At 53.8% G+C, this 22,719-nt stretch overlaps 1 protein-coding gene across 1 annotated transcript; it reads right to left on the reverse strand.

The window, feature by feature from the left end:
- Nucleotides 1-16,576: 16,576 nt before the first annotated feature.
- On the reverse strand, nucleotides 16,577-22,129 carry SPATA19 (spermatogenesis associated 19). The gene is made up of 7 exons (XM_027532678.1): nucleotides 21,991-22,129; nucleotides 21,773-21,829; nucleotides 21,210-21,302; nucleotides 20,949-21,040; nucleotides 18,203-18,280; nucleotides 17,865-17,940; nucleotides 16,577-16,752 (listed from the first exon to the last, which is right to left on the reverse strand). Exons 1-6 carry the CDS (start codon nucleotides 22,066-22,068, stop codon nucleotides 17,874-17,876), a joined length of 465 nt encoding a protein of 154 aa, XP_027388479.1. The 5' UTR covers nucleotides 22,069-22,129; the 3' UTR covers nucleotides 16,577-16,752; nucleotides 17,865-17,873.
- Nucleotides 22,130-22,719: the final 590 nt, after the last annotated feature.

Here is a 22,719-nt window from a genome sequence, read left to right on the forward strand (position 1 = left end):
GAGTATGCAAGGAGCTCTGTGTGGGAAGCAGGACCCCAAAAGGGGGTCACCAGAGGGTCATCTGTGGAGAGCTGGCTGGTTGTCCACCGACACTCAGACTTTGGCTGTGCCCTCCTCTCTGGGCCCACGGCCAGAATCTATTTCCCAGTCTCACACATGTGGCCACATGTGGCGTTCTCACAAATGGAAAACGAGTGAACACGTGGTGCCTTTTCCTGGCATATAAGCCTATCTGTGCCTGCACCGTGCTTCTCCCCTCCACCACTAGATAAACAGGCAGCATGGCCTTCTGAAATGAAAGAAGCACAGACGAAGGGTCTTGAGGCCTCCACTGTCACAGGATGGACCGCCATCTGCTGACGAGAAATCCCATGTTAGACCATCACGCGAGCAAGAAGCAAACTTGTGCTGCACTGAGCTGCTGACATCTGGGAGCAGCCAGTGTCGTCTGACCTAAGATATGCAGCAATACAGGCAAGGTGGGAACAGCCAGAACCCCTCTACCGAGAGATATGGTGGTGTCTGAAGATAACCTCTAGATTAAGACAGTATCTAGAAGCGGCCCTGCATTAACCAGCCCTGTGCCCCCAAAGTCTTGGGACACCCCCTGGGCAGGGAGGGTGGGTCCTCTCTGGGAAAGGGGCTCTATAATAGGGTCTAAGAGGCCAGGACTCCATCACAGACCTGTCTCACCTTTACCTAGTTGGGCCCGAGAGCTTCCAGGTTAAGACTCTGGTCTGAAGAGGCAAGATCTCAAGGGTTGTGCTCACAAAATTTCGATGCCCTGCTCCACCAGAACCTCTGAGCATCTTTATTTCTGCCCCGGGTACTCAAATGCTTGACCCCCCTCCTAACCCCCTGTCATCACACATCCCACCTGTCAGATGTCAGGATCAGAAGGCAAAGGTGGCTTCTCTGAAGATCTGTTTCACCCTAGCATCCTGAGCCCTGCAGTAGAGCCCGGGGTCCTCAGGCAGGGAAAGCGGAGATCAATCAGTGGAGGGGCCAGGAGCACATGGCCAGGAAGCCACACAGGCCCCCCTCGCAGGACCTCCTCCACCCTCACAGTCACCCCACGAGCAGGTGCTATTTCCCTCTGATGCATCGGCACACCTGAGGCTCAGAAAGATTTACAACTAGCCAGAGGTCACGCTGCTAAATAAGCGACACAGCCGGAGTCCAGCCCAGGCCCACCGGGCTCCAAACGCTTCCCTTGCAGCCAGCACCACGCCCACTGTGCCCCGACTCAGTCAGCCAGAGAGGCCGGGCTGCGCCTTCCCTCTGCCTTTCATGTACCCTTCAAATGCCCTCTCCAGGACCAAGGCACAGAGGAGTCCCCTTCCCCTAATTACCCAGGAGCTCCTCTCAGCTTGTGGGCTGGGTGGGAACCAGGATGATCAGCCGAGTGTGGGCAGGTCACTCCTCCAGAGTTGCTTTCTCCCTCTGCAGCCTTTGGGCGCCGGGCAGACCCGCCCATCCCCAGCCCTTCTTACCCTCCGGGGTGTGCTCTGTACTCTCACACGTCAGTTTCCTAAATATTCACCAGATGTAAAATAAATGTGCATGCGTTCACATCATGGTATGAAGCTATTTCAAATTACCCAAGGAATTCAGATATACCACTTTCTCTGCAGTCTGCCTGCTTGCTTTCTTCCTTTTCTTTCTCTTCTTCATTCTTCCTTCCTTTCTTCTTTCCCTCCTCCTCCTTTTTTTTCCCCTTTTGACAGCTTAAATTTCTCCTGATACCAGTCTAAGTGCTCAAGCAAGGAAGGCTAATTATCAAATTTCCCTGATAAAATAAAAATCATTTCACAGCTAAATAAAAAGCATTCCATGATCTATGATTCTAGGATGAAAGAGAACATCACCCATGCCCTCTTCTCTTCCAAAGGCAATTACAAATCAAGACTTAACTGAGAAGGGGCGTGCCTGCTCTCATGGAGGGCATCACCGCCTACAAGAGACACTCAGGCACGTGATTCTACCTGAGCGGGACACCTATGAGATGCACGCAGGGCACTGACATTATCCCCATTTAACTGATGAGGAAGCTGAGTCTCAAATATATTAATTTCTAAAGAGAGTGAGAGGGGTGGGGCAGGGAGGTGAGCTCTGCTGGGTCCCAGGCTCCCCTGGGTCCCCTCCCTAGGGGAGGGTCAGGGATATGGGCTGCTGGAGACCCTGGCTGTCCAGCTCCTGCCCAAAGGACTATCCTTGGCACAGGAAGCTGGCCGAGGACCAACTCCTTGCTATGTTCTCTATAGCTCTTTTTTTTTTTTTAATTCAGGTATGCTGCTGCTGCCGCTGCCAAGTCGCATCAGTCGTGTCTGACTCTGTGCGACCCCATAGACGGAAGCCCACCAGGCTCCTCCGTCCCTGGGATTCTCCAGGCAAGAACACTGGAGTGGGTTGCCACCTCCTTCTCCAATGCATGAAAGTGAAAAATGAAAGTGAAGTCGCTCAGTCGTGTCCAACTCTTAGCGACCCCATGGACTGCAGCCCACCAGGCCCCTCCGTCCATGGGATACATACATACATACACAGTGATTTGATACATAGCAGCAGCATACAACATTATCTTCTATAGTTATTATAAAATATTGGCTATATTCTCTGTGCTATACAATACACCCTTGTAGATTATTTTATACATAAGTTTATACATCTTAATCCTCCTTCCCTATATTGCCCCTTACACTGATCACCACCAGTTTGTTCTCTAAATCTGTGAGTCTGCTTCTTTTCTGTTATATTCGCTCGTTTAATTTTAAGATTTCACATATAAGAGCTAACAGGCGGTATTTGTCTTTATCTGACTCACCACAAATTTATACTCCCACCAACAGTGTGCTAGGGTTCCCTTTTCTCCACGTCTTTGCCAACGCGTGATTTGTGTTCTTTCTGAGGATAGCCATTCTGATACATGTGACATGATATCTCATTGTGGTTTTGATTTGCATTTTCCTGATGATTAGTGATGTGGAGCATCTTTTCATGTGCCTGTTGGCATATGTATGTCTTCTTTGGGAAAAAAAAATCTCAATGTAGATATTCTGCCCATTTTTTAATCAGGTTATTTGGGTTTTTTGATACTGAGTTGTATTAGCTCTCTATATATTTTGGATATTAAGCACTTTGTAATCTTTAGTTGTAGACAGTCTTTGCTGGCAGATTCCAGTCTCTATCATCTAAGGCTGTTCCGTCAATAGCTATAACTTTGGCAAGTCTGCGGGGAGGTGAGCTCACGTCCTCCCGCTCAACTATCTTGGGAATGCTCCTCCCTGCATCTCTTCTCAACCCCTCTCATTTTGTTGACAGAAAATGAGATCAGACATCTTCATTCTCTATAACTTCAATAAAGCCCAATTCTTTTTTGCTATCCATTTTTCAGACAGAGAAGCTGTAACACAGAACAGTGACTTTTCCCGAAAACTCTTCCGAGGGTGGAGTCATCATCTTGAGAGGATATCTGATTTGTCTCCTCGTTCCCAGGCAGAACCACCCAGCAACGTGGCGTCCAGAGCAGGACAGCCCTCCGCCCCTCATCTCCTCCATACTCTGCCCGCCCATCAGCTCTCAGGTTTGCCCAAGGTCTGGAGGAAGATCAAACCGAGCAGTGAAACCTCAGCACATGAATCGTGTGAATGGCAGCGGGTTACCTGAGGATGGGTTTCAGAGTTTGGGGCCAAAGAATCAACCTAGAAATGGACCAGTGTTGGAATATTAATGTCAGAGGTAGGGTTGGAGGGCACGAGGGGAGGAAGCCAGGGAGGGAAAGAGGGAAAGAGAGCTGTCTGTTTCTGTCAGACCCGGGCTCCAGAGCAATAGAGATATACCAGGAGTTCAATTTCTGTTTGCCTGAGCCAGGGAGAAAATCTAATTAAATATGGTGTCTGAGTTTGGAGAAACCGGGATGGGGCTGGAATATAAAGCATGGCAGCTACCCATAGATCAGAGGGCAATATTAATAAACCCACAGAAAGGGACAGCAGGATCCGCTGGAGGTACTGATAAAATGCAAAGCAAAGACAAAGCCGGAGGGAATATTGCATGGTAATGCTGATAAAGGCACGCGGGGGACGCCGCCCACCGCTATGGCCTGAGCTGCCTGCTGGAGAGCAGCCTTACCCTTGCACGCATCCCCACTCTCTTCCCACCTCCTGCTCTTCACCCAACTCCGGTCTCACTCTGCTCCCCACGAGCCTGCAAGTTCAGTGTCCGTGAGCTTTCCTGGGAAGGACCAGAGCCAGCGTGGGAGATGAAGAATGAGCAAGAGGAATGAATGAGTCTCCTGTCAGTAGAGAACACCAAGGCTGTAGAATCCCCTCTCTGCAGTTTGAGAACCGGCCACAGGCATGTTACCTCTACTGGAGGAAGGTCTTGATTAGAGGTGAGGGCTGCCTTAAAGTGACCTCTGCAGAATGTTCTTTGCCAAACTGCCCATCATGAGCTGAACACTTGCAGAATTTCCCAGCCTGCTGACACTTCCAAAGGCAAAGCAAAAGCCCCAGGGACTCCAGTTTCTTTATAGACTGAGTCACCAGGGAAGCCTCAAAGAAAAACAGGAACTCCTTAAGAGTGTTAGAGTGTAGACCAGAGAGGCTTGGGGTCAGATTGCTGGATACCACTTGTGCCTCCTTCCTAACTCACCCAGTCTAGAGGGAAGCAACCCTGCCCCACATCCCTCCCCACCAAGGACCCTGATCTTCCTCAGTGGCCACTATCATGGTTAGAGTTAGGCTTTCAGATCTTGGTTGAACAACGCTGTTGTTCTATTTTCTGCAAGTAACTGTCATCAGCCGGTATGCTAGGACTTCACCTTATTTTGCTAAGCTTCCCATGCTATAGCTAGCATCTGCTTGGAGCGTTTTCAGCGGTTTTTATTGTGCATTAATCTGTGCTGTCTACAACGCTGCATTCTTTTCCAGGAATTGGGTGTGTGATCATAACAGCAGCTGTCACTCCAAGTAGCTCCACGTCTGCCCACATGCAACCGAATTTTAAATCTATACCTTGACCTCCCACCCTCATCTCCACACCCCACCTCCACAACACCTAGCCGCCTCTTCTTGGGAACCAAATCTAGAACCAGACAGTGCTGGTTGAAAACCCACCCAGCACTCAGTAGCTGTGTGTTAACCTCTCGGACTTCTCTGAGCCTCAGTCTCCTTTCCTGTTAAAGGGGAGTACCAATCATTTCAGCCACTCTGGACAAGATACAAGTAAGTGAGACAACCTGCGGGAAACATGTTCCTCAGGTTTTGAGATGGAGATGCCCCCTCTGGCCGTGGGCCTCTGGCCGTGGGCCGTGGGCCTTGGGAGGGAGGGGACCAAACTGCAATCTGGGGGTGAAGGGGGGCTGACTTCTGGAATAGCCACTCGCATCTGTGCTGCACATCACAGCTCCAAGCATGACATTTGATCTTGACAAAAATCTTACAAGGTTCTGCAGCAGAGCAGTCACTGTCATTTAATAGACACTGAAAGAGCTTTAAGAAGCAAAGTTGACTGTGTCATTCTGCTGCCTTAAGCATCTACCTGAGGAAGAGGCAGCAGAGCGGCAGTCAGAGCTAAGGCCCATTTCACCAGATCCTCCCGGGCCATCCATTCCCATTGCTCTGCATGCCGGCTATGGGGCCTTGTCCACCCCCAGGGGAGGCTGCAATCTCCTGCGCCCTCTACCCTTCTACTTACACTGCTCCAGCCACACAGCTGTCAGGGGACAGGCCAAGCCCACATGTGCCTCGGGGCCTCTGCCCAGACCTTCTTCCCCAGGTGTCCTGGTCTCACTCACTCACTCACGCAGTCCATCCTCAGCGCCCCATGTGCAGCAAGGCTGCAAAACGCCACTTAAAGAACAATCTCTACTCACTCCCTCCCTCGTCTCCCTGCTTTTCTTCCCGACAAGGCACAGAGCGCCACCAGACCAGATATCACCAGATGTCAGTTCCCCCCCACCTACCTACCTACCTATCATGCATCTATCAACTTGCTTACTGTCCAGCCCCTGCCCACTTCCTTTCAACCACCACTCTAAGTCAGATCCTGGAAGAGAGCCTGGCAGATAAAGTGTGCCCAACAGACAGGAGTAGTCAGTACCGCTGCTCTTAGCCTTCATCTTCATCACAACCTCACCCACTCAGAGGCGGGACGCTTGATGGTTAAACGAGCAGGCGGGGAGCCACAGGGTATAAGTGAAGATCCTCATCCCTCTGCGTAGGATCTTTATAACCCTGAGCAGTGTCTCAACCTTGTCATCCATGAGGCGTGGGGACTGACAGCACAACAGCACGAGGTTGTCTAGAGAAGTAAATGATACCCCCTCAGCTTATGGCAAAGGTGGAGCAGATGCCACCTGTTCCTGTTGCCAGGGTTCTTGCCGTGAACATCAGCATATGCTAACATCAGTGAGCACAACAAATACGATGATCCTTTAAAACACTGATTTAAAAAAATGTAAAGGCTCCGAGAGGTTAACAGGACAAAGTCACAAACAAGCCTGCGGCAGGCCGGGACCAGAGCTCCTGAGGCTCCCCAACTCCCAGGCTCCTATAGCCACCCCCTCAACCTCCCTTGGCCTCAACGGGACACGGAGACCTGAAGGTGCAGCGGGCAGACTCCTCTCCTGGCACCACCTCACCCCGCACAGAGCGGCTGCAGGCACGGCTACACACACTGTCTTCTCACACTCGCGAAACAGACGCTGCCGCCGACACAGCAGCCGCGTCCTCTCTCCCTTCCCTGCAGCAGAACCTCATGTGGAGGCACAGCCCAGGCCCAGCGTGACTCATCCCTGCCCTGAGCCAATCACTGGGCAGTGAGACGTACGGGTGCTGCAGAAGCCTCAGGGGAACCAAGTCCTCCCAGAGGAAAGGGCAGAGCCGCCCCAGAGAAGGCCCTGCTGCCCCCTCTGCCCTCTACCTGGGCTGCTGTTGTATACTGACCTGCTGCTTGGGGCCTCAGCTGGCATCTTGAATCGAGGGCGTCTGCGGGCACTTGGAAGATAGAGGGATGACTGATGTGCAGCCCCCATGTCAGGGCTGGACAGCTAGCCTGACCCCAGAGGCCACGACCTGAGGGGACCTAGGGCGTGGCTGTCCAGCCATGTTAGTCTTGTGTCCTGTGACTCGCTCCCTGAAGCATCCCCACCCCTTGACCTGGCCCCTTGTCTCCTGGCAGCACCCCTCTGAGGCTGACCCTGTTCTCTTGTCTCTCCCTCGCAAGTCCAGCCTGCACTGGCACAGCTTAAACAGGGACTGAGCCTGTCTTAGCAATTTATGCAGCTTCCAACCACTGCTGTCTACACCAACGAGGCCCCTCAGCCAGCTGTCCTCAGCACCTCCCGAAAAAGGGCTCCAAGCTTCTGTCCCCTCTGTCCTCACCCACCACATTCACAGCCTCGTGTCAGCTCACCCCCTCCCAGCGGCTTCCATTCATTCGTGAGCACCAGCTGTGCCCGGCGGGCACCACTCTGGGTGCTGGAGAGGTGACTGTGAGTGGGGCGGCCCCCCTTCCCCGTGGGAAGGCTCTCACGTTGTGCTCCGCGACTCAGAGCCGCAGTCTGTCATCCTACCTCCCAACCACCCTCCAGGACACTCAGGGCAGAAATCAACATTCGTGTGTGTGTGTGTGTGTGTGTGCATTTTTTAAAAGTTTTAAATGAGTCTCAGAGAAATTAAGCCACTAACCCTTGATTAGACATCTAGGAAGCAACAGAGCTGGGGTTTCACGTTTTATGTGCTTTCTACCACAGGAAAACTTAAATTCTGAGAAGTACAATTCCCTGAGGGCCTCCCGGGGTCAGAGAGGCCCTGCAGTGACGGAGGAGGCCCTTCCTACGGCCACCCACACATGTCCAGCAGCACCTGGGGTGACAGAGGGTGGGGGGACGGGAGGGAGCTGGGCTCAAGAGGATCGTGACCAACTGATCAAAGCGCACAAAACCCCTCACCGAGGGGGAATTCTTCTGCCTTTTTGTCCCTAGTCCAGAAGAGCAGGGGAGGCCTTACTGCCGGCAACAGAGCAAGTATCCTGACGGGGCCTGTGATACTGTCTGTGACAGGAAGGAAGGGGAGAGAGGCCCATGAAGGGGAAGACTGTGAGAGCTGCCACACACCCGTCTGTTCTAGGCCTTGTGGGTTCAGTGACAAACGTCGACAGCAACCCCAAAGGATGGACCCAGGGGCTGTTTGTGGCTACAAGGACCCTCCCCCATGACCTTGGTCAGACACGTCCTCCACAGGGCTCATTCGAGCCACTGGAGCTCGTCATGAACTCAGCACAAAATAAAGAATGAGCATCAGAGCCAAGACCCAAGACCAGCTGGACCCCAAGGTCCTGGCCAGGCACAGAGAGCAGGAGGGAGAGGAAGCCCTGATCATAACGGAGCAGCCCCCCAGCTCAAGAGTGCGACCATGACCAGTTCTGGGGGCCTTCAGCAGTCCCACACCCAGAGCAGTGAGGGGAAGGGGGTTCTGTACACCGGCTGACCTGCCCGAGGACTCATGCACTTTGGAGAAGCAGAGGGCAGGGCTCTGCCTCCTCCGATGCCACCACATGAGACACAGGGGACAGCCACAGCTGGAGAAGTGACATGACGCAGTCACAGACACACAGCCAGTGAGGGCAGAGCAGGGACATCTCATGTAGATGCCCCCCACCCACCTCCTTGCCAAGAGCTGGCAGCAGCAGTCCCATAAAAGGGAGCCGAAATGGTGCAAACTCCAAGGAAAGCAATCAGTGTTTCCTTTGCTTCACGAGGCTTCACCGGTCCCGATGGCAGGAAACCTGGCAGAGAAATGCACTCTCCAGGCTGGAACTGAGTGCCTCCCCTTCAGGAAACAGAGCTAACCCCCTCCAGGAAGAACTCAGAAACAGCCAGAAACCCAAAGGGCCTGAGTTAGAGGGGAGTTAGAGGTGGGGAGCCAGGAAAGGGGGATGTGAAAGGACTAGAGCTGAAGGGGGCCCCGGGGAGCCACACTGGACTTGTCTCTCACTGCTTGTCTCCCTTTCATTAATCCTGGGACCAAAGCAGAGCAGGACACTCACAGGTGGTCACAACGTAATTGGCCAAAGATGCCCCCAGACCCTGGGAGGCAGCTGACCGGGAGCTTCTTCTGCTGAGGAAGAGCCTGAGTATGGCTGTGTCAGAGCCACCCATGCAGGGACCCATGCGGGGACTAGGACAGTGGCTGCCCTCCTCCAGCCTCTGGCTGCAACAAGACAGAGCAAGCCCCCCCTCATAACACTCAGGCCTGGTATTCTCTGTGCTTGTACTCAATGGCTCAGTCTCATGTCCGACTCTTGCAACCCCATGGGCTGTAGCCCGCCAGGCTTCTCTATCCACGGGGATTCTCCAGGCAAGAATATTGGAGTGGGTAGCCATGCCCTCCTCCAGGGGATCTTCCCAACCCAGGGATAGAACCCAGCTCTCCTGCGTTGCAGGTGGATTCTTTACTGTTTGAGTCACCAGGGTGCCTGCTCCCAAAACAAGGGTCCCAGGCTGGCGGAGGAGGAACAGAGCAGGCGTGACAGAGGTGCTGCACGTGGGATCAGAGGCACCATCTAGGGCCGACGCGGGGCAACAGCATCCTCTGCTGGTCACAGGATGCCACTACACACACATACACAGACACACACACATACCCACATACAGACACACACACACACAGACAACACACACACACACACAGACAACACACACACACAGACACACACACACTACACACACACACACACACCCCCCCCCAGGACAGGCCATGCTGGGCACCTCTCTCCCAGACCCCACGGGAGCTTGCAGCCAGAGGAGGTACCTTTCCTCAGCTGGCATACGGGCCCAGAGAAGCCGCCTGCCCAGGGTTTGAGAGGCGTCCCGGAGTCCAGCTGGTCCCCAGGCAGAGCCCGTGGAGTTGGGACTGGTTGCTCCAGGCAGACCCCAGCCACCTGAGGTGCCAACCGGATGTGACCACCACCCACAGGTCCTGACAACATCTCCTCACACACTGGCTCCCAAACCACTCCCAACACTTTCCTTTTCACCAGATGCTTGCTTATTTTCACGGCCCCTCCCAAGACAGCCTGCAAAGAGCTGCCTGAGGAGGGCACCCAAAATGACAGCCCTGCAAGGGTGGAGACACCGAGGCGGGCACTGGAAATGGAGCCACACACGTGGAGGCCCAGCAGCAACCTGCCTCCTGCAGGTGCGTGGAGCTCCCGGGGATGCAGAGGAGGGGCTGTCAGCCACATGGATAGCCTCTACCATCTTCCCCACCACCCTGCAACTACCCACCCGGCTTACGCACCCCAACCAAGCCCACTGACTAGGAACCAGGGGTGTGCAGGCCTGGGCCCCCTTCCTTGACAGAACCCAGTGCATCCCTCCTGCTGTGCTGCAGGGCCCAAGGAGGGCAAAGGGGAGAGCAAGAGAGGGGAGTGACTTGGGGGGCGGGCAGGTAGCAGGGCTGTGGGAGGGAGAGGGAGGCTCAGCCCCACCCCTGCACATGGGCACCTGCCCAGCAACTGGGCTTCCCAATCCAGGGGGCGCCGAGGGCTCCGGGTCTGCAGCTGCTCCCTGCCACCCCTGACCCCCTGCCTAGGGACTGTTCTAAAGGACCCAGGCCTAAGTCAGCATCCTCAGGAACGAATGTGGACACAGCACGGCCAGCACCGCCGGGGGTCCCCTGAGCCTGGTCTGGACGCGGCCAGCTCCTGCTTCCCCCTCTGCTGCAGTGCCTCCGCCCCACGCCCTGGGGTGGTCTCAGAGCTTACAGAACTTCCCTCCCTGCCATCTCTGCATTTCTGCTACCCTCCTACCTGGGGCCCCGCGTTCATGTTCTGACTTGGCCAGTGTCGAACAGCCTCCTCTGAGCGTGGACCAGAGCCACCCCAGCTCTCGGGAGACACCCAGGGCACCGGCTGGGCCTCTGCCTCGGGGGTGCCCATGACGCTGGGCCGCTCACTACGGTCAGATCCCCTCACGCTGGGAGACAGACTCAGGAGGTACCACTCCCACGTCCCTTGTGTCCCAAGGCTCCACTTTGCCGAGACCCAGTCTGTCTTCTGAGACGCCAGGGGCCAAGGCTGGGTCTCCATCTTGCCTCTACCTAGAACTGAACTCCCTGTTAGGATTCTGACACACACACCCCACTGCCAGCACCACCTCCAGTAAGACTGCCAGGAACAGCACAGGGAGCCGCTCCTTGCCCACCTACTCACCCTTCGCCCCACCCTCCCCTCCCCTCCCGGAAGGATCCATGACCCAGAACGCCTTTATTAGCTCTTTCAGCTCCATTTAACTGCACAAATGGCTTGGTCACAGCTGACTGGTCCCAAATTTGCCAGTGATTTTTCTTTTAATTTACCGTGGCTCAGTCCCCTGTAATACAGGTAGAGGAGGCATATTTGTTCCCAAACTCCCCTCCTGGGGTTAATCACGCACAGAACAAAACTCCATCTGAGCCACTTAATGATTTCATTTCCACCGGAGGTCTAGAGGAGCTGCGGGGAAAATGCTAATGCAGGTCCTCACTCGCCACACTCCAGGTGTCTGTGCGTGAGAGCGGTCAGCTCCTTACCATTACCTCCAGGTCAGCCCAGCACGTGGTCTCCCTTCCCTCCTGAGGGCACCCTGCTCTTCCAGGTGCATGAAGCTGGAGCCCATGCAAGCTGCCCCTCTCCCCGTGTCCCGTGGCTAGCACACCTGGCTCCTTTCCTTGGGGTCCTCTGGCAGGCTCCACGGGGTTATATTGCACCCACCTGTAGGGTCCCCACCGCCTCCCCTGTCATGATCGTCACCACACTCTGCCTTCCAAACATTCAGAGCCAGGCCCAAATCCCTAAGTGTCCTCCACGCCTTCCCGTATGGTTGACCCTTCACCTAGAAGACCCCTCCTCATTGCCAGAGTCTGGTGAAGCCTCTGCCAGGAAGTCCACTTTCTCTAAAGCAGAGAAGACTACTCCATATCCTCTGTCTCCTGTCTGGTCTCCCACAAGCCTGCACTACTGAGTGCCTGCCAGCCCTCCAGCACCCTGAGCTCCAGGGACGGGACAGAACGCTTGCCTGGGCAGCCCCTCACTCCGGCTTGCAGCTGGGTGGAGCACTCAGGATGTTTTATTCCAGTGAGTCGCCCCCACACAGTGCATGGAAGTGGATGTGAACTAGTCATCATTAAACCAAGATGCTCAAAGGCCTCCCATCTGCTCACGCCTCCCAAGAGGCTGTAAAAACTAAACGCTGCGTCCTGCATAGGCTCTGACTCAAAGTGGAGACTCTGTCACCTTCAGGAAACCTTTTCTTGCATGGAAGTGGCGCCATCTGGTGGTTTCCGGCAAAACTGCCATGCAGTTTAGACTGGAGCAGGTGCTGTCCCTTGGCTGAACTGTGAGCCAGCAGCCCGTGGCTAGGAGGTCTGGCCAGCCGAGTACCACCCCGCACCTTCCCCGGAGTGCAAGGAGGGTCGGGAGGGGCTGCAGAGAGCAGTCCGCGTACCTCATCCCTCCCCTCCATCCCCTGCTGAGGTTTGGACTGCGGCCCTGCCTGCAAAGGCCCTCTCAGAGGCCACCCCTCCAGCCTGGCTCTGTCTGTCCGTCCACCTGCTGGACATCACCTGCAAGACCACATCAGGACCCGAACAACCTACCCCCCGAGACCCTGCCTGGGCAGAGCTGCCCCGTCACCAGCTGTCCCCACATCCCCTCATCCCTGCTCTGCAGGTGACACTGTCACCAGGTCGCCTCTGTCCTGTCTCAAACCAGTCCCCCTCACCTCCCTGGAGCCCCCTCCTGGGCTCCCTGCCCCCACCCTGCACCATAGCCTGGCTGCACGTAACAGTCCCGCACTTCCCATCTCTGCTGGGGTGAGGCCTGGCCCCTCAGCTGCCCCATTGTGCCCTCTCCCTCCCCTTCCATCCAGCTGGAGAGGCCTTGCTGCACTGCCTCTACGGCACCACACTCCTCTCGGGTCTTGGAGCCCCTGGCCTGACCACTCCTGCTGCAGCTCTTCTCAGCCCCTCCTCCACTGCACATGCAGGTGGAGGGAGGCTGGGGGGAACGGTGACAGGGAGGTTAGGGCAGGCGTTCCAGACCACTAGGGACAGCGGGGCAGACGGGAAGGACAGCCCTACCTCTACCCCTGCCCACTCAGCATCTGCTAGTCAAGGTCACCACCACCACCGTCCACTCCTCACCCCAGCGCACTGCACAGCGGTGTGGCCTGAGACAGCCCGGATCCCAATTCTAGCCTTGTGTCTCATGGCTGGGTGGCACCAGGAAAGCCACTTAACCTCTCTGATCTTCCAGTTCTTCATCTGCAAAATGAGGTGATTATTTTAAAATAACTGAAAGTAAATCTGAGTTCTCCTCTCTGATCAGGGCAAGTTCTCATTGAAGACAATACTTCTCCTTTATGGTGGCTGTGAATGTTGTGACTGATACAGTCTAAAACTTGTCTCCCCTGTCAGAATGACCATTCCACCAGGACAGGGACGGGTGTCCTGTTTTCTTCATGTTCCCCAGCCTAGCCCAGGGCCCCCACCGGAAGCAGCTGAGAAAGGGTGCCAGGAGCCAGAAGGCCAGGCTGGGCTCCACACTGCTCAGCCACAAAGTGACTCTGGTCAGTGACCCACCTCTCAGTCTCACATGCTGCTGCTAAGTCGCTTCAGTCGTGTCCGACTCTGTGCGACCCCATAGACGGCAGCCCACCAGGCTCCCCCATCCCTGGGATTCCCCAGGCAAGAACACTGGAGTGGGTTGCCATTTCCTTCTCCAATGCATGAAAGTGAAAAGTGAAAATGAAGTTGCTCAGTCGTGTCCAACTCCTAGTGACCCCTTGGACTGCAGCCCACCAGGCTCCTCCGTCCATGGGATTCTCCAGGCAAGAGGACTGGAGTGGGGTGCCATTCAGTCTCACATGGTCTCTAATAGCAGAGGATCTACACTGCTTGGGTTAAGTGCATACAGTCCCCAGCACATGGCAGAAGTCAGCAAACACTAGCTGTTATTCTGCTGTGGTGGTGGTCTAGTCACTCAGTGGTGTCCAACTCTTGTGGCCCCATGGAGGGTAGGTTCTTCTGTCCATGGGATTTCCCAGGCAAGAATACTGGAGTGGGTAGCCACTTCCTCCTCAAGGGGACCTAGCATTGCAGGCGGATTCTTCACCTACTGAGTCACCAGGGAAGGTCGTTATTCTACTAGCCACTTGATAAATGCACCAAGGAGATCTCCAGTCTCTGGTCTGTATGTAAAGAGCTTGGAAGTCCTCAACTGTCCTCACAATAAGAAAAAGAAACTGCATAAACTAAAGAGCAACAACTCTTTCCAGATCCATCAGAGATCTGAGATCACAGGGCAAACAGCTGACTGAAACTAGGTAAGACAGACAGGTGGACAGAGACTCACAATGCCCCAGAGCAGGACCCCTGGGACCAGGCCAGAAAGCAAGGCTTAACCTGCAGTTGATGAATTATTGGTAACTCACTGTAGACAGGCTTGAAAGTTAACAAGTCCAGCCGGCCAGTCTTAGGGAAACCCCAGCACATTCTGAGTTTTACCTGCAGGAATCCTTCCAGACTCTCACCATGAAGACAAGAGGAGCCTCCCCCAAGTCTCCCAGCAAGAGGAGGCGGAAACAGGCATTTTGAAACATGTCTAGAACATTCTGCTTCCTTAACAAAAGCCTGCTCTCAAGGAAAATGACTTTTCCAGAGGCTACCTGACGGAGGGAAGGAATATTCAACTGTAGCCCCCTCCTGCTTTCCTGCTTCTCCTAAGGGAGGGGCCAGGGAGGAGCTGAGAAATACATATGAAGGTCCCAGGCCAGGGGCACAGAGTAAGGGAGACTGAGACCTCATCAGAGCATTCCAGGAAGCTCCTTTGCTGCCCTGCTCAGCCCTCACCACATGGGTAGGGCTCCTGTAAAGTGAGAGGGGATTGCAGCTCTAAGAGCTCCAGGCGTCAGGCCCTATATAAGGAAAAATCCTAGGAAAACCCGAAGACAAAAACAAGGACACAAAAGGGAATTCTAGCCTCTGACCCCACAGCTGCCGGAAAGAGTAAACACGTCTGACTCCCGACCAGACAAATAGTAAACCTCACGATGAAGGCCTGTCTACCTCAGATAGCTTACCTGCCTTTCAACAACAAACTACAGGTATGATGAGAAGTGAAACATACATCTGAAGAGACAGTGCAAGCATAGGAACCAGACACATCAGGCGTGGCAGATAAGCTGGAATTATCAGACTGAGAACTCAGAACAACCTTGATAAACAGGCTGAGGGCTCTAGTGGAAAAGGATACCATGCCAGAACAAACGGATAACATAAGCAGGGAGATGGGAACCCCAAGAAAGAATCAGAAGGAAATGCCAGAAATAAGAAACTCTGAAACAGAAACAAAGAACGTCTTTGATGGGCTTACCTGAAGACTACATGTGGACAAGGAAAGAGCTGGTGAGGTTTAAGAAATGTCAACAGGAATTTTTCAAATGGAAAAACAAAGAGAAAAAAAAAAAGAATGAAAGAGTGAAAAGAAGTGAAAGAGAATATCCAAGATCTGGGGGACAATTCCAAGAGGTGCACCGTTTGAGTAATGGGAAACCAGGAGAGGAACAAAAAGAACAGAAAAAATATTTGAAGTAACAGCTGAGATTTTTCCAAAACCGATGACAGACCCCAAACAGCAAATCCAGGAAGCTCAGAACACCAAGCAGGATAAATGGCAAAACAGCTACACCTGAACATGTCATACTCAAACTGCAGAAAATCAAACACACAGAAATCTCGACAGCCAGGTTGGAGGGACCTTACATAGAGAGAAGTACGATAAAAATTATATCCAACTTCCCTTCAGAAACCATGCCAGCAAGAACAGAGTGGAGCAAAATATTAGAAGTGTTGATAAGAAAATCTTGACTTCTATATCCTTCAGAATGAAGTGGAAATACTTTCTCAGACAAAGAAAGCTCTTACCAGCAGACCTGTCTTGCAAGAAATGTTAACAGTTCTTCAGAGAGAGGAAGAGGATGTAGGTCAGAAACGTGGGTCTGTGTAAGGAAAGGACGCACTCTAGAGAAGGAGTAAAAGTTCACGAAATACTCGAGTGAAGCACACATGTCACACCTCCCCCAGGAAGTCCTCCTGCCGCAGCACTGCTGCTAAGTCGCTTCAGTCGTGTCCAACTCTGTGCGACCCCATAGACAGCAGCCCACCAGGCTCCCCCGTCCCTGGGATTCTCCAGGCAAGAACACTGGAGTGGGCTGCCATTTCCTTCTCCAATGCATGAAAGTGAAAAGTGAAAGTGAAGTCGCTCAGTCGTGTCCGACTCTTAGCGACCCCGTGGACTATAGCCCACCAGGCTCCTCCGTCCATGGGATTTTCCAGGCAAGAGTAATGGAGTGGGGTGCCATTGCCTTCTGCCCCCAATACTCCAGGAGCCCCCAGCAAGCCCTGCTTCACACAGTGGCGGGGGCCTGTCACTGTCTCCCCACAAGGCAGCGAGCCTGTGTCCCCAGAGGCAAGCGCATGGCTGTTCAAGATGCGAAGAATGGACGGTAGCAAGGCACTCACACCAGAGGCCGGGGTGGTGGTTAAATAGCACGTCTCTTTATCAGCAGTTCAGCAAGAAGATTCCAGTGCTGCCACTATCATAAGGCAGGGCTCACCCACTGGATCATCACTGCCCAGGTGTGGTTGCTCCTCAGGTCAAGGTGGGTGGACATCCTTCCAACACAGGCTGCTCCTTGATCCTGAAGGACACCTACCTGGAAAGAGGGAAATGCCCAGGGGCACATGGAAATGTGGGAAGGGCGGCGGACGAGGCTGGCAATGCCTCCTGAGCCCACTGCGCTCCGCGTTCACAGAGCAGGATTCAGGAGCGGGGAGGCCCATGGGGAGGACAGCCATTGTGTCGGGTAGAGCTGAGCCGGGAGCCTGACTCCAGAGGCCCCTGCGGGCCTTCACTCCTCGTCCCTACTGGCATTAGCAAACCACTGACACTGCACTTGCCACGTGCAGGATGCCATGGTCCACGAGGAATGTCCTCAAGTCAGGAAACTGAGGCACTGGGCATGAAGCAAGTGCCCATGCCAGACCCAGACGAAAGCCAGTGTCTGCCCCCCAGGGCAGCTTTATCTCTGCCTCTGCACCAGCATGCCCTCCTCCTATGGTCACTTGGGTCGGATGAGAAACCTAGACAGAGTGCCCTGTGCAGGAGCTAGCATAGATTAAGGGCTCAATAAATGCCAACATACACCTCCATGGCCCTCCTCTAAGCATGCTGGTGGTCACCCCATCAGCCCCCGCCTGGCAGGGGTGCAGCAACCTTTTCTGGACAGATGGCTCCTGGAGAGGCATTGCCAGTCAATGACCCACCACCATCCAGAGCCGCACAAGCAACCACTGCCATGACCACTGGTACCCACCACATGCAGGCCAAGAGGTCATGTGACCCAAAGTCATGGCCCTAATCAGTGGATGAGCCAAAACCGGTGCACCCTTGCTCCCACTCTGGGGCTGTGTGACCTTGTGACTCGAAGTGGGGCCAGCAGACCAGCCACGGCCATGCTCAGGAGTGCTAGCAACTCAGAACTGCAGGTCCCACCTTGGCCTTGACTACAAGGCCCTGAGACCCCTGGGCCTGTGGGCAATGGAAGAGCAATGGTCTGTGACACCAGTGAAAAGTCAGAGACACAAATCTGACCTAGACTCTAAGCTCTTCCAGAAATCTGAGAGGCATGGCAGGAGCCTCAGGCAGCTGCCTTCTCCCTGACCCCACTGGCCCCGGAGCAACCCCTTGCTGGTATTCTCAAGCCCCCACCCAACCTGGGAGCCGTCCTCTCGGCCCCGCCCCTCCCCTGTCGGCTCTCCCACCTGCTGCTCTCAGCATTCGGAGTAGGAATTTCTGTTGCGAAGCTCCTGAGAGATCTCATCTGAAAGATGGCATATGCTGCAGGGGACAGAGGAGAGGAGAGGCAAGGGAGACGGAAGGGCAGCAAAGGCCCCCAGAGCACAGACCACAGCAGCCCCCCAGACCATGGCAGCCCGAGCCTGGGCCCTGGAGCTGAGTCCTGGGAAGAGGCGCTCAGTCCAGAAGGATCCCAGGCTTAGCCAGGCCCAGGGTTGAGGTGGAGGGAGACCCACAGAGACCAGAAGCCCCCTACCCACCTGCCCCCAGTTAGGACACAAATCACCTCGTTCCTAATGCTTACCTTCGTCTCACCTGCTCTATCCTATCTCGCATGGCTTCGTTTCTTGCCTCGCTCGGCACTTGGAAGATACGGGTATGGCTGCAAAACATCGTCAAGCACTGGGATCCCCGGGCTCCTTTTCCACTAACCAGTCACTGTGGAACCGCCAGAGGTGGAATCCCGTGGACCACAGTTCTGACTGTCCCGATGAGCTTTACAGCTGGTCCTCCACCCTCCTTGTATCAGTACCAAGAAGCGTCCTTTTTACTAACCAAATACCCCTGAACCCCCCAGCAATCCCAGGCAGGTAGTAAATGTTCCTAAGAAGAGTCAAGGAGACAGAGAAGTTAAGCGGCTTTGCCAGAGTTACACAGTGGGTCAGAGGTCTTGAAGCTGAGGATTTGCCCCTTCTGAATTTCTCTCCCGCTCCCCTGCCAGCTCTATATGATCAGCATTGCGCATATTCACCATGGTTCAGAGATCCTGCCAGAGCCTTCTTTCACAGAGAGGCTGCAGGCTCCTCTTTGATGCTGTTTTTGTCTTATTTCACCGTCTGGATTTGCCTTCCTCACCACCATCTACTTTGCGCCCTTCCCAACTCCACACCCCCACAGACCCTCACAGACCCTCCACTCCAGCAAAAGCAGCTTGCCCACTGGCGCCCCATTCCTGTGCCCTTTAGATTCCCCCATTCTTTTTTTTTTATTGGAGGCTAATTACTTTGAAATATTGTGGTTTTTGCCATACATTGACAGGAATCAGCCACGGGTGCACATGTGTCCCCCATCTTGAACCCCCCCTTCCCACCTCCCTCCCCATCCCATCCCTCTGGGTGGTCCCAGTGCACCAGCTTTGAGTGCCCTGCTTCATGCATCGAACTTGGATTGGTGATCTATTTCACATATGGTCATATACATGTTTCAATGCTATTCTCTCAAATCATCCCACCCTCGCCCTCTCCCACAGAGTCCAAAAGCCTGTTCTTTACATCTGTGTCTCTTTTGTGGACTCCCCATTCTCGACAGTGCCTTCTGGGTCAGCTTTGTTCTAGATTTAGGGTTTTCTGTGTGAACTCAGTGTTGATACTGCTTATAAGGACCACAATCCAAATGTGCTCTGAAATACGGCTCAGACACAATAAAGCTGGCCAGTGCCCAGGGAGAGAGAGAGAGGACAGAGGGGGTAGGGGACAGAAGGATGGATGCTCTGAGAAGAAGGAGCCACAGGGGCCAGATGGGGCCAAGTTGCCAGGCTCTTGCCCTTGTGGGAGGCCTCACCTGGCCCCTGTGTGTCCAGTCCCTGCCCAGACACGTGTGGGTCAGCCCAGATGACCAGCCCAGCAAAGCCGAGTGGCACAGCCCTGCACTGTACCCTCACAGGTGATTCTGGTGGAGTCCTCAACATGTCCTTCAGTGCTCAGAGGTTTCTCCACCCACGTCCTGTGTAGCCTTTCAAATGGGGGCTTCGTTTATGCTGTTCTGTCTTCCAGAAAGCCTAGCAAGCATCAGGTGGCCGATACACACCTGTCACATATGTGCACATTCAGCGGTGCTTAATAAAGGGATATGCAACCCTGACCACATACTTAATAAAACTGAGAGGATCAGAGGAGGAACCAGGCTGTGTTTACTGGTTTAAAATCTCCACAGAACACCCAGAGTGGAAAACATCTATGTGGATAATTGACTGATTCCTGTCCCATGTCTCCAGAGCTTTAACCTACTTACACTATGCAGCCAAGGTCTAAAAACCCCAGAGGATGATGTTCATATTATCCAAACCAAGGAAAGACAGCAGCCAGAGCTGGTGGCACGGCCAGGCCGGGAGCGGACAAGCATCCCACGTGGAGGGCAGTGGCTGGGGGGCAGTTATCAATGCTCATGATTTGAGCTACCTTGGCAGGTTTCCCTCCCTTTCTTGGGGAGGTCTCAAATTAGACCCTTCCTCTTAACACAGTTCTTGACCATCTGAATCCTCTTTTAAAATGCTAATGCCACTAGAAGGGGCAAACACAGGAAAACAGCATCCTGATGGATCGGACACAAAAACACATTTCTTGAGAATTGTATCTTTCTTGATAGGAGAGAGCAAAGTTGGCAATGGGGGCACAGGAAGGAAGCTGAGTGCAGAGATGAGGGGGGAAGGCCAGTGGAATGCCACAAGGATTCTCCTGTGAGAGGAGGCCCAAGTGAACACGCACCCCAGAAGGAAACAGGGAAGTGTGTGCCGAGGGGGTGAGCCCGTTCCAGGCCCCAGGCTCCCTTGCCTGGAGTCTTAGCCTCTGCAGAGCAGGAAGGTGGGGAGCCAGGAAGGTGGCCATGGCCTGTGCAGCTGCGTGGAGCTCAGAACTCCAGCCTCGGCCTGAGAAACTTCCTCTCACCTCTGGCCAACAGGAGGGTTTCAGCTTCTGCATTTTAAGAGCTTGTTTTCTTTTTGCTCTTTAAAGTGCAGCCACTTCTGAACAAATCAAGTGCAAAAATAACAGAAGTCTAAAATGTATTCAGAAGCAGTTAAGAGATGGTAAGCAAGCCATTTTCCAACCCCTCCAGTTATTTCAAAATTTAGGGATGAAGTGGGCTTTGAAGACAGCAAAAACAATCCCTTAAGACCCCAAAGGCAGAATGCAAAACTTCTCAGCCAAAGGAGTCAACACCTCTAGAGAAGGGCAGCCTTGGGTTTGTGTTAGCCAGGAATCCCGGAGAGGGCGCTCATGCCTTCTCTGCTTCGCCCGCCCTACAGTCTGGCTCCGGGAAAAGAGATGCTTTACCTCCATCTTATGAACTGGATTCTTGTTCTCTCCTCCAGGACCTCTTGACTCTGGTTTGCTAACAAACCAGACTTTGAGAGGTGGTGCTTCACCTAGGAAATCCAGTGGCATCCAGTGGTTACTGCCCAGCAAGGACTCCATGGCCAGGGTACAGCCCAGCCTGGACAAGCTCCGCCCACTAGCCCAGGACCCTTGCGTTAGGCCAGCCTCCCCTTTCCCCCCGCCAGTCCCCCAGGATGGGCGGCTAACAGGCTCCATTACCACATCTCTAGTCACATGTACATCTTGGCCTTGCATGGGAGGGAAGTTGGTGGACATCTTCTCCTTTATCTCCTGGGAAGCCTCTTCTTCAGTCTGAAAGGTGAGTGATTTCCTTCAGAGGATGATTTCCTTCACTCGTCTGGTCCCCAGTCCCCCTCCTCTTCCTTTTCCTTTTTATTCTTCCCTATCATACCATACACATGCATATCCCTACACATGCGCTATTGCACATTCTGACACTAAGCCATCTGCTGCTACCTTCCCGTGGAATTCCAGGGACTCGGTAAGTCATGGGTCCTAACCCAAGGTCCTTCTGAGAAATCCTGCAGTAGGGGCCACCCATCTGAACCCCCTCCACTCCACGCTTGAGAAGCAGGGTGGGGCCGGTGGTGACACCGGAGCATCTCTGGTGAGGAGACAGACTGGGTGCTCCCAAACGTGTGATGAATCAGACGCAGCTCCAGGCAGGCTGGTGGGCAATGAACTTGGGTTTCCTGGTTCTGTGGAGAGAGAAGTCCAGCTCTCTACAATCTGGGCTACCCTGAGTCCCAGAGGAAACTTACTTTTTTCAACCAGTGCTGTACTACAGACACAGCCTCAGTCTCCGTAACTTCCACATCCTGCAACAAAGTCGTAAATCAATGCCCTCAGAATACGGAGAGACCCACCTCTGCTCCACTATCCACATCCAACATGAACTCTCCTCTCCGGAAGTGCCAGGGCTCAGAGCACAGATGGTACCTGAGATACTCTCCACCTAGCCATCACCAGCCCCACTCACCGAGCTGACTTTGGGTGGGAAGGGGAGCCCGGCACCTTTCCGAGCAAGGATGTACACAATCCATGTTGTGATTATCATCTCTGCACTTATGCCAGGCCTCCTTCGTGGCTCCCTCCTTCCATTGAAGCAGCCTGAGAACTCCCCCAGCACAAGGAGGTCCCTGGAGGGTGGTGCCTACCTGATTGGCTGGCCAGTGATGATGTGACAATGACCTCCTTTAATTCCCAGGCTCAGAGTGGGGACAGAAAACAAAGGTCTGGAAGTGTCCACCTTGGAGATGGCTATGGCTCAGAAATGGAGAGGCGGGTATGGGCACTCAGGATGTGAGCCTGAGGAAGGTACAAGGGGCAGTTACTGAATCATAGACAGAAATTATGAGGGATGGGGAAGACTTCTGGCTGGTCACCCAGTCTTGAGCAATGCTGAAGCAGAAAGAGATTTGTGGCAAAACAACCTGGGCCCTCTAGACATTTGTTCAAACCCTGCCATAGGCATTTCTTATCCTTACTCTTACAAACTGGGGGAGAAAGGGCTTATCCACCCAGAAAATGTCAAAAGATGGGAGAGCACACCCCTCAACAAGGACATTACCTTTATTTCTGTGTCTACTTTGTTTACACAAGTGATTCAGATCACAAAAAAATAAGCAATAAGAGGAATAGGGTATGAAAGTGCCAATTCTTGTGAAGGACATTTCCTGACTTTACCAAGTCACCCACAGTAGACTGG

Source organism: Bos indicus x Bos taurus, chromosome 29 (assembly GCF_003369695.1).
Source record: "Bos indicus x Bos taurus breed Angus x Brahman F1 hybrid chromosome 29, Bos_hybrid_MaternalHap_v2.0, whole genome shotgun sequence".
Taxonomy (NCBI): domain Eukaryota; kingdom Metazoa; phylum Chordata; class Mammalia; order Artiodactyla; family Bovidae; genus Bos; species Bos indicus x Bos taurus.